At 40.7% G+C, this 11,741-nt stretch overlaps 1 protein-coding gene across 1 annotated transcript; it reads left to right on the plus strand.

The window, feature by feature from the left end:
* Positions 1 to 10,187: 10,187 nt before the first annotated feature.
* Positions 10,188 to 11,271, plus strand: LOC102213082 (uncharacterized). Its single transcript, XM_005753715.1, has 2 exons — positions 10,188 to 10,959; positions 11,053 to 11,271. The coding sequence occupies exons 1-2, from the start codon at positions 10,240 to 10,242 to the stop codon at positions 11,269 to 11,271; spliced, it is 939 nt and encodes a 312-aa protein (XP_005753772.1). The 5' UTR covers positions 10,188 to 10,239.
* Positions 11,272 to 11,741: the final 470 nt, after the last annotated feature.

Here is an 11,741-nt window from a genome sequence, read left to right on the forward strand (position 1 = left end):
AATTTATTATCATTGTGTTGAGGACAAAAGAGTCTTCAGGCCTCCAAAAGACCTTTTAAAGGTTCCAGGTGCCACCAAGTGTGACTGAGCAGGAGACTGAATGTAGATATAAATGTTCATTTTAGATTATTGGCTGTAGGGTAAGGTTTCTATTATGATTTAATGCTAACAAGTTTAATATAGTTCACTGGTTTATTTCATGAGGACACCCTGTGCGCTGCTGTGGTTTGTGGGTCAGTTGGTTGCAGTGTATGAAGGGCTGCTGCTGAAACCATAAACCACCAGCCAGTAAAGATTTACAGTTTAAGGGTCCTTCATTTGTTTGCTTTAGGGTTGTTTACAGGCCACAGTGACAAAATGTGATGAATTTGCTTGCACGATGAAAACACTACAGTTCAACTTCAAACACCCTCAGAGGTTCAAGCTGGACTTCTTTCTATGTCTAGAACTTTAAGGGATTCTGTTTTTTATTTAATAACTGTGACTTTACTTTTTCCATAAAATGAAGTTGCACATACATTCTTTTGCATCAAGTTCACTTTTAATAATTCTACCACGCAGTAAATCTGTGTGGTTTTGATGTGTGGCTAACTCAGCATCTTTTAGAAATAGAAGAGTCTGAAACTCAGACAATCAGCCAATAGAGTTTCTGGTGAAGCTGGAGCCAAATCACTGCTTTTAAACTGATTCTTAGAGTCCAGAGTGAACCGTTAGTGTCCTTAAACAATTTGTTTATTGCCCACATGATATTTCCTGCATGTTTGTAGAGTTTGAACAATAAATATATTCATTTACAGTGAGCACTTGTCCTGCTCTGTTTTTTAGTCTTTACTCTGTTTACTTTGTTCTTTATAAAAACTTCAAGAAGCTTCTTGTAAAATAAAATATCTTCAATAAAGTACAGCACTTAGGTTCATTAATATTCCTGTTAAATTAATGTCAAAATCAGTCAAACTTCTCAAAGAAAATCAGCACCATGAGCAGGCAAGCAGCAGGACAACAAACCTATACAAAGACAGAAACATCTTTAATGAAAAGGAGAGCAACAACCAGGGCGAGACAGACGTCTGACTTGAAGATGTGGAGTCAGGACTTTACATCCACTCATCATGGGCATAACTGTCATGACAATTTTAGTCTTTTCATTATTTCTTTGAACTGCCAGCAAAATAGACCCTGATGCTACCAGCACTATGATGTTTTTAACGAACACCTTTTATTGCTGTAATGCACAGACACACCAACAGAGGGCAGTAATATCCCTTTAACATACATTGTGAAAATACTATTACAACACTCCCACTTAATTTTACCATGGAGTTCACTTACTTGACTGCCATTGGTTATTTCCTTCAAAAAATATGCCCCCCATATATCCCAGTGTTACTAGAAAAGAACATTTGTTTTGTTTTGAACTCACAAAAAAAATGTACTGTGTCCATCTTAGACAAAACTATTATTCTTCATTACAGTTAAATGCTCGACCTCTTAATATAAGCATAGTATAGGCATGTTAAGCATATGATAACCCTTTTACACTGAACACAGTCCAATTTTCTCTCTGAGATACTCAAACTTTTGTCTAGGCAGTGGTTTGGTTAAGATGTCAGCCTTCATGTTTTCTGTACAGCAACACTTCAGCTGTATTTGTCCATTTTGCACACATTCACGAATGTAGTGGTAACGAATGTCTATGTGCTTTGTTCTTGCATGATCGACTGGATTTTTTGCGATTGCAATTGCCCCTTCATTGTCCTCCAGGATCACTGTTGCTGTGGTCTCCATTCCAAGCTCAGTTAGTAGTCGTCTTAACCAAACTCCTTCTTGTGCAGCTTGGCTCAAAGCAATATACTCAGCCTCTGCAGTTGAAAGTGCAACTGTTGCTTGTTTCTTGCTAAGCCAACTGACTGCAGCTCCTGCAAGTAGAAAGATGTTTCCAGTTGTAGAACGTCGATCGTCCTGATCGCCTGCCCAATCAGCATCTGAATACCCAACCAAGGTTCCTGTTTCTGTCCTTTGATATTTGAGTCCCAGGTTTAGAGTTCCTTTCAAATATCTCAGGATTCTTTTCACAGCTGTCAGATGTGTAGTGTTTGGGTTTGCATTGAACGTTGACACCACACTCACTGCTTGTGCTATATCTGGTTGTGTGGCCATGGCAGCATACAATAAACTTCCAACCATTGACTGATACATGCTTGGGTTTACAGGTTGACTGACATCATCACTCTTTCTTAATTTGACATTTGTGTCAGCTGGAGTTGCTACTGGATTGGCACTGTCCATTCCATACTTTTGTAGTATGTTTTCAATATACTGTCTCTGATGAAGCATAACATGGTTTTTGTCCTTGTCTTGGATCACTGAGATGCCCAGAATGTAGGATAGCTCACTCATGTCCTTCATTTAGTAGTGTTTCTTATGAGTGTTCTTTAAGTTCTTCATGCTCTCTGCTGATTCTGTAATCAAAATCAGATCATCAACATACACAGCCAATATTTCCAACTCCTGACCTGTTCTAACAAACACACACTGATCTGAAATACTCTGTGTAAAACCAATGCTTTTCATGAACTCTGTAAAAGCTTTGCTCCAGCAACGTGGAGACTGCTTCAGTCCATATATTGACTTGTTTAGTTTGCACACTAGATATTCCTGCCCAGGTTTGATGTAACCCTCTGGCTGCTCCATGTAGAGTTCCTCTTCCAGGTGTCCATTCAAGAATGCAGTCACAACATCCATTTGATGCACATTTAGATTGTTTTGCACAGCAAATGACAACAATGTACAAATTGAACCAAATCGTACAACTGGAGAGAATGTTTCATCATAGTCTGCACCATAAATCTGTGAATAGCCTTTGGCAACAAGTCTGCACTTGTATCTTTCCACTTGTCCATCACTGTGATGCTTAACTTTAAAGACCCATTTTGATCCAACTGCTTTGCGATCCTTTGGTAGATCCACTAAATCCCATGTGCCATTTTCCAGCAGTGATTCAAATTCCAAATCAGCTGCTTCTTTCCACTCCTTTGCATTTGGACTTGACATAGCCTCTTTCAGTGTATTTGGTTCTGTGACACAACAGATGTTTGCATAATGATCAACTGTAACTATGTCAGCAAACTCCTCAAATCCACATCTCTTTGGAGGTCTTCTGATCCGCTGATCTCCTTTTGCAGCCTCACTGGCGACAGTCTCCTCAGTACTTGTTTGTCTTTCACCCGTCTTTCAAACTCTTTGAACTTGCTCAGGACTTCCGTTTTTCCCTTATAAAATAGACTTTAGTACATCTGGAGTAGTCATCAATGTTACAAAGTACTTTTTTCCTCCTAGTGACTCAGTTTGAAAAGGATCACAAACGTCACTATGCACTAATTGCAACTTGCGTTTTGATCGTATTTCTCCCACTGATTTGTATGGCTTTCTTGATAATTTGCCCTCAACACAAGCTTCACAAAAAGTGTCCTCCTCTTCTTTTGTAAAGGTAACTCCTTTTACCAAGTTTTTGACTTTTTTCAGATTTGTAGTGTGACCTAGGCGCTGATGCCACATACTTGCTGGAACTGATGCAGTTGACACTCCATGACAAGTTGTGTAGTTTCCCTCGATATCCAGCTGATACAATCCGTCAGATCTTTGTGTTCCCATTCCATGGAGAGCTCCATTCTTTCCTCTTATGTAGCAATGAGTCCTTTTGAACTTCACTGTGTTTCGCTTCTTGGCAGCAGCTCCCACTGAGAAAAGGTCCAGTGATAATTTGGGAAAATACAGCACATCATACATTGTGATATCTTTTCCATCACTAACTCTGAATGACATTTTCATTGTTATGACCTAAAGCCTCAACCACTCTCCCATCACCGAGTTTCACCATTTGTGGTTCTGAAAACTCTTGGTAGTTTTGTAGAGCTTCTTTATTCCATGTCATGTGTTTTGACGCTCCTGAATCAATTAACCATTCTTCTTGCTGTGCATCACTTTTACATGACTCATTTACAACAAAGGTTCCCTCATATGAGTTCTCTTTGTCCTTATACACCTAGCCTTGAAACAGCTTGTTAGCAACAGTATCTCTTTCAAACTGTGCTTTTAGCATCTCCCATGCTTCTTTGGGGGTCTTACAGTTTGTTATCAAGTACAATTGGGGTGTACTTACATTCAGTACCAGCACTGAAAATGCCTTTTCTTTCTTACGTTCAAATTCAGCTCGTGCTTGGGCATTAGCATCCGCAGCTAGCTGCTCCGTCTCCTGTACCATACCCCACAGTCCTTTTGCCTTCAACAGGTGCTCCAGTTGAAATTTCCACCTTGCCCAATTCTCCGGTCCACTCAGCTTGTCATTAAACAGTCTATCTTCCATTGTGAATCCCATAACTCTGTTTATGACTCCCAAAAAACGTGTTAGTGACCTCTGGGCCCATAACCTGATATTTTTAACGAACACCTTTTATTGCTGTAATGCACAGACACACCAACAGAGGGCAGTAATATCCCTTCAACATACATTGTAAAATTACTATTGCAACACACCATACTTGACAGCTGATACAGCGTTCTGAAGTCTCAAAGCCTCACCTTCACTCTCCCAAACACACCTGTTATCACTGTGGCCAAATAGCTCAGTCTTTGTCTCGTCTCTGCACATTTCTTCTACTGAAGGCATTTGGCTCATTCACGTGATCAGCTGAAAACTTCAGTGGAGCATGAAGATGCCGATCTTGATGTAAAACTCACAAACTTCCAGTTCATGGCAGGCTTGAGCCTTGTTGTTCCTGAACACCCAAACAAATTTCCTCTGTCAGAAATGAAATAATGTTGTACTTGTGTTAAAAATGATGTGGCCAGGAGTTCAGCCAGTCTGTTCACCCTTTTGTATGAATAAATAAATAAATAAATAAATAAATAAATAAATAAATAAATAAATAAAACCCAACAAAACAACTTATGACCTGGCATCAAACACGATCCCTTGTTTTCAATCAGAGTCACGTTAATGTAATCAGTAGACGTGGATGTCAGGAATGCACCACGAATCTTTACCGCAGCTGCAAAACAGCTTCTAGATCCACATCTTAATCTCATAACACTTATACGATTAACCGCAAAATCCGCGTCAGCAGTGAAACTGATATTTCATGCAGCGCGTTTGCTGTTTGCCTAAGCTCAGCAGTCTTTCAAATGATTCATTTCAAATGAATCATTTGAAATGAATCATTTGAAATGAAACATGTGCTTTGTAGTTTATTCTGTCAACAGCCCCCCTCCCCCCACCCCCTCAAGAATTGAGTTTAGGCACCCATATAAGAATATGAAAAGAACCTAAAAATGACCTGTCTCTATTTCCTCGCGGCTGTTTTCATGCTTTCTTATTTTAAAACGATTCGTTGTGCTTGATTAATCTGGTAAGGCCAAGGGGGTTATGCTGTGATAATCTCTCTCACATCAGCGTTGTCCTCCTGGATTGGTTTTTTTTTAGTCTATGCTTGAAATAAACTGCGAGAAATTTAGCGTGCAGGGACTGTGCCACGCCTCAGAGATATAATAACAAATGCGAGAGGAATGAGAAAGTGGCCCAACAGGTTGATATCAATAAAATACAAGTCCTGTGGGTGGATGACAATCTTCCAGCTTCTCATTGAACAAACACCGATTTACACATAACAATCCTTTGGTGTGTAACATTATTCTCCCTGCCTGTGTTTTTAATGTCACCTGCTTGATTTGTCTGGATGAGAGAACAAATAAGGTCATTGTAAGACCCGGGAGAAGGCACACAGATTAAAAGGAACAATCACAGCACCTTCTCAGCACTCCCACAGAAAGTCCACCATCTGATGTTTTAAGGTGTAGGGATTTTTGTTTGTTTTATTTTATGCATTTCTACATTGTCGAAAGAAAACTGTCAACCAATCAGCGTTTAGTGTTTGCTGTGCAGATGATTGTCCACAAAAACAACCAAACGTGGCCTTACTGTCACAAACAGTAGGGTACTAAACAGTTTAAGCACTGGTTTAGTAACCTCAATGAGACTGCAGAACTTTGCCCTCGTAGTTCTGTTTCTGATGATTCATTTTCGTAAAGTGTTTTTTTTTTCTCTGATATCATCATAGTTCTGCTCGGGCTGCTTCAGGCAGAAGCATATGAGTGGCTCCATGTTTAAACTTGGCTGGGCGATATTGTGAAATGTGACATTTTGGTTTTAATGAGGTTTTCTGGATGTCGCTTTCATTAACATCATTGAAGAAAGTTACCCCTGATCTGTTAATACCTGTGATTTTCTCCTGTTTGACTTTATACACACACAAGTGTTTTTTCCGCAGTGTGGCGTTAAGCAGCAGGGCCTTGAATGTGGACAAACAGGTTAGACTGTGCATTTTTTAATTTTATTTTTGCAAAGAACAAAGCCAAGAGATGAGCACTGCCACACACAGCAGGCCAGAAACATGCAGCTGAAGAATGAAGACGGACAAAGAGTCAAAAGATGGCAAAAGGAGTGCCACACCGAGAGGAAACCCCTCACAGACAAATCAGAGATATGATAAGAAATGCAGAGAGAATCAGAAAGTTTCCCAGCATCTTCACCTTCAACCTACTTGGCTTCAGGATTGACAGTAACGTCACAGCCTGACTCACTGTGGAGTGGACTGCTGCTGTAGTGACAGAAGAAACGAGCATCCCAGCATTGTAAGAAACCTATTTATTCACTTACATGCATACAAATAAATGCTAATAATATAAACATAAAATGACAGAAGTTTAAATAAAAACAGACTAAATGAAAGCTTTGAAATGAAAGCAGAATCAGAATACTTTAATAATCTCTAAGGAAATGATGGGTTGCAGTTGCCGAAACAGACAATTTAACAATACAATATATTACAGATTTAAGAAAGTGTAATAATATATACAAACCATTCTATAATAAATATCAAGAACTGACAGATGTGATTATAAATAAATGTCAGAAATATTTACAGCAGCACTAAATAAAAATGAGCATGTTAAAAAAAGGTGTAACTATTGCAGTGTTTACAGTGTGTTAGACTGAGACTGCTCAGAATACTTGCCTGGAGGGTTTCATGTTTCCTCGCCTGTTATCTTTGTGAATTGTTGTTGATGTTGTGGAGTCACTAAATGCAACAATGTCTTCTACTTAGCTTTCAATGCAGCAGTCATGTTAACATGTATCGTCCGTGTTGTATAAATGAATCAAATACAAAATTAAATAAATAAAACACAACAAAACAACATGTCTCCGGTGACCTCCTGCACACGATTGCTTGTTCTCAGTCAAAGCCACTCCATCACTGGGCAGCCTGCCAGAGTCATTATCAAAGGTTTACCAAGACTAAGTGATGACATTTGGTGCTTTCTTTTGCTCACATTCCAATAAGTTTTTCTTGTTACTGATTAAAAACAATAGAAAAACAGCAGCAGTGAGGGATGGGCGGTAATATTGTTGTAACTAGCTGTTAATCCTCTTCAGTCTAAACTATTCACATTCAAATATGAAACGTAATTGATGTAATTAATCCTGATAAGATGACAGGTTACCTATCAAATACCTATCAGCCTGAAAGTTTCTTGGCTCGGGATGGCAGCCTCTCCCTTCTTTTTGCTAGCGCAAAACAGTTATTCATAGACGTCACGGCAGACAAACAAACAATGGAGGATTCATTGTTTTCTCTCACTTGTCATCTGCATCAGGTTACAGCGTCACTTTGTTACCAACTCAAAACTTTATTGGCTTTTTACAAAAGAGAAAAGTAAACAGAGGAAAGATTATAAATCTGTACAAACAAGCAGGACAATATACTGAGTATATAATAATATAAGCAGAATAAAAGTGCTATAAAATGTTACAAATAACAAATAATTTAACTGTTCCAAGAGGTTTTGACACAGATTGTTGTGCTGTTACATTTTAGGGTTGTGTGCACAAAAGTGTGACGCTCATATTTTTTGTGTGAGGGATAAATGTTATTATTGAACATGACTGATGAAAATGTGCAGGTAGAAAATCGAGGATTACATCTCCGTGAGTGTTTCGTCTCCTTCTTCATCCTGCATGGGAGAGAAAAACGACATTATGAAGCTGACATCGATCACGCATCACTGACTTAGTGGAATGATGCAGCCAGCATTACACCATCCTTTGCTGGATCTTTTAATAGTGCTGTGGAGCTGTGGTCCTGCTGAAGTTTCACCCAGTTTGAACAGAACAATGATGCAAAATGAGCAGCACGTCAGGGCCCTTCTCCCCGCAGGCCTCCGTGAAACCATGCTCCGTGGGACATTACACGCCTGCTTTCTTCTTAGTCTTAGTTTTCCTTTTTGGGGGAGCGTGGACTCTTCCCGCTAATAAACATTAGTAGCCTACACGTTTTAATGTTTGATCGTGTTTTACGGAATGTTTTCTTTATGTGACAAGCATGCGTAGCACAGTGTCAACTCGAGTTTCGTGTCCCGCCAAGAATAATCGATGTATTTTTTCAGTAAGAAACATCTTCAAACATAAGCACGATTGCGAATAAATCTACTGTAGAAAAATGAAACAAAATAAATGAAGATCAAACATCAGACTTCTAACAGTTCAACAGATAATGCCATCATTTTCCATTTTAGTGCAGCTGTAAAAGGCTTCAGCAGTCAACTCTTTATGAAGTTTAAACGAATGCCTTTTTTTGTTTTAAATAGCCGAGAATTCTTTTCATTATCTGTAAAACCGCGTCTCATCCGTCCGTCAGCTCATATGGACAGAATCCAACACAGGGCGTGTGTCGCGCCTTTGAACACATGCATCAGACAGTTACACTGAGGTGTGTCCGCTTTATTCGACTTCACGCCCAGGCTAGTTCAATAAACAACCCGAGTTCGTTTCTGTCTGAGCGCGCGTGCGTTTGTGTGCGTCCGTGCGTGTGTTTGTGTGGTATCTATGATGTGATACACTGTTTTGTCATGTTTTCTTTGACGTGATGACGTATCCACAAAATCCACTGCCACTCAGGTAGCTGTCGTTCACTCATTTATTTAACAAGAATCCGAAGCACACATCCATAATGTGAGTGAGGGGATTTAACAGGCTGTAAAATGCTTTATGCCGTGTGGTGAAGTTATGGTGTGGTTTAGTCTCATGGACGCACACCGCTAACAGCATTAGAAGGAACGAAAATCCACACGGTGAGTAAAACTCTGCTGACTCTTCCCACCTGCAGCTCGGACCGAACTCTGGGTCGACGTGTGCGTAATGATGAGGTAGAATTGTGTCTTCTGATTGGTGAAGAGAATGGGTTGCCTCACCGCTCATTGTCTAACCGGTGTTGTGCCAAAAAGTGATTGTCTGCCAAAAACTGATTTCCGGTATTTGCCAAAAACTGATTGCTCGTATTTAAACTGCTATAAGTAACTTGTTGGGCTATAATATGTGAAACATATGTCAAATGCATTCCTCATGGATGACATAAAGTCATCTTGAGCCACAAACAACATTCGTGTAACAAGGTAGAAGCCGCAATCAGTTTTTGGCAGCGACTTTTATATAACCTTTATTTATGCAGTTAAAAAAAATCTCATTAACATTAAAAATGTCTTTTGTAAGAGTAAGTTGGCCAAGAGCATAGCAGAAATGTCAGCAAATATTACAATATTTCTGTAAAAATATTTTAAGTGGGGATAAAGGACCGGATTGGTTATAATGTAAGTACAATAGCAGAGAGTTGGAAAGATACTTGAAAAACAGATATTGTTTTAATTCTCTATATAACCCCTTTCACCGAAGTCTATTTACGAACATACGTAAAGATATTACACATAAAAAATACACAGAAACATTGGAAATCAGTTTTTGGCAGACAATCACTTTTTGGCACAACACCGGCAGCAGCCTGCTGATATCTTTACTCAGCAGATGTGGCTCCGTTCGTGAGTTCTGCCGACTGGCTGGCCTTTTGTACAGTCTGTGTAAAATCAGTAGGCCTAATGCGGAAATGGCAGCACCCAAAAAAGTAAATAATTAAAAAACAACACAGAAAATGCTTGAAAACAGATCATGTGTAGTCCTAATTTTTATTTTTTTTTACCACAAGCCTCTGGAAGTGATTGGTTAAAACCCACACACATCCAAATAACCCAAATATCAAACTCATGTTACGCCTCTCAGACTGTAACGTCAGACCAGAGGGACACGCCTCTCCTAAGACAAGCGAGAGCTCACACCACGCGCCGAACAGAGATACGATGTCAGGTGGTGCAGTCTTCGTCTTTTTTGGGCTCTGTGTACTTTTTGTTGGCTGCTGTGGAAAACCGGCGATTCTGGGAGAGTCTGTAGAGTTAAAAGCTGATGTGAAGTGTGACGCGCAGGAATTCAGTCTAATCTACCGGCTGAGGAATGACAGTCCACGGACTGTGGCCCAGCTGGTAAACGGTGTCTGGATGCCGGGAGAGAGGTACAGAGAGCTTGTGGAGCACAGATCCACGCTCAGCTTGTTGCTAACCCGTGTGAACTACAACGATCAAGGCTACTACGAGTTCACCTGCGCCGGGCAGGTTGTCACCACCATCCAGCTGGAGGTCCTCATCATCTCCAACAACAACCTCTCTGTGCCTGAAGGAGACACGCTCACGCTGCCGTGTTATTTCCACACTGAGGGGGACTCCGTGGACTCTGTTGTGTGGGAAAGAGACGGGGAACTGGTGCTGAACCACAGCCTCTCCTCCGGGGAGCTCATATATGGCACTGGGTTTGTGGGCAGAGCGTCTGTGAGGTCTGACTGGTTTGCACTGGGAGACCTGTCACTGACGGTGGAGCGGGTCCAGCTGGAGGACCGAGGTGACTTTTTCTGCCGTGTTAATAAAGGCACAAAAAGGAGCGGGAAGTGGAGAGAGAGGGGCAGCCCTGCCGCTGTGAGAGTGACGATCAATGAGAGGATCACCATCATCAGCAGCACCTCTGCTCCTGTGAGTACACCTCTCTGCTAAACACTGAAGCACATCACAGCTGCTGAGTCAGCGCAGTGGGTCTCACATTATTTTATGTTTGTTTCTCTGCAGCCCACGCGTGAAGCAGACACACACACAACAGCTTGTGACACTCCCATCATCATCACAGCCGTCATAACCCTGCTGCTCTCTGCTGCTGCTGCTGCTGTGTGGTTGGTTTGGAGGAGGAAGTTCCGAAGATCAGGATCCACACCTGGAGGCGCTGATGGAGGACCTGCCAGAGACGTGGAGACGACACCTTTCACTGAGAGGAGCCCTGATAGAGGATAACTGAAGCCTGTGTGTGTGTGTGTGTGTGTGTGTGTGTGTGTGTGTGTGTGTGTGTGTGTGTGTGTGTGTGTGTGGTTTCTACACAAACACAACCTCTGCTGTGACTCTCTCTCTCTTTCTCTCTCTCTCTTATGTATATATCTCTCTCTTATGTATATATATATAAGTTTTATAAGATATAAATCTCAGCTTTTCTGCCAATAAATATCTGAGATTTTAATGTTTGATCGTGTTTGTGTCATGTCTTCGTGTCCCCTAAGTACCCTACATAGACAAAACAAGAATATAGTTAAATGGAAATGTGGGAAAACTGTTTTAATAAACAAACAGAAGTCAAACGCTCTTGTCAAAATAAGAGAAAAGGCCAGACAACAGGTTGGTTGGTATGACGTCATCAGACCAAATATTAGGTCAGAAAGCACAAAAACATCTCCCAGCTGAGCTCTGCCATCAAAACCTCTCGTTAATTG

The sequence above is a fragment of the Pundamilia nyererei genome, unplaced genomic scaffold (assembly GCF_000239375.1).
Source record: "Pundamilia nyererei isolate P.nyererei 1_Seehausen unplaced genomic scaffold, PunNye1.0 scaffold00456, whole genome shotgun sequence".
NCBI classification, from domain to species: domain Eukaryota; kingdom Metazoa; phylum Chordata; class Actinopteri; order Cichliformes; family Cichlidae; genus Pundamilia; species Pundamilia nyererei.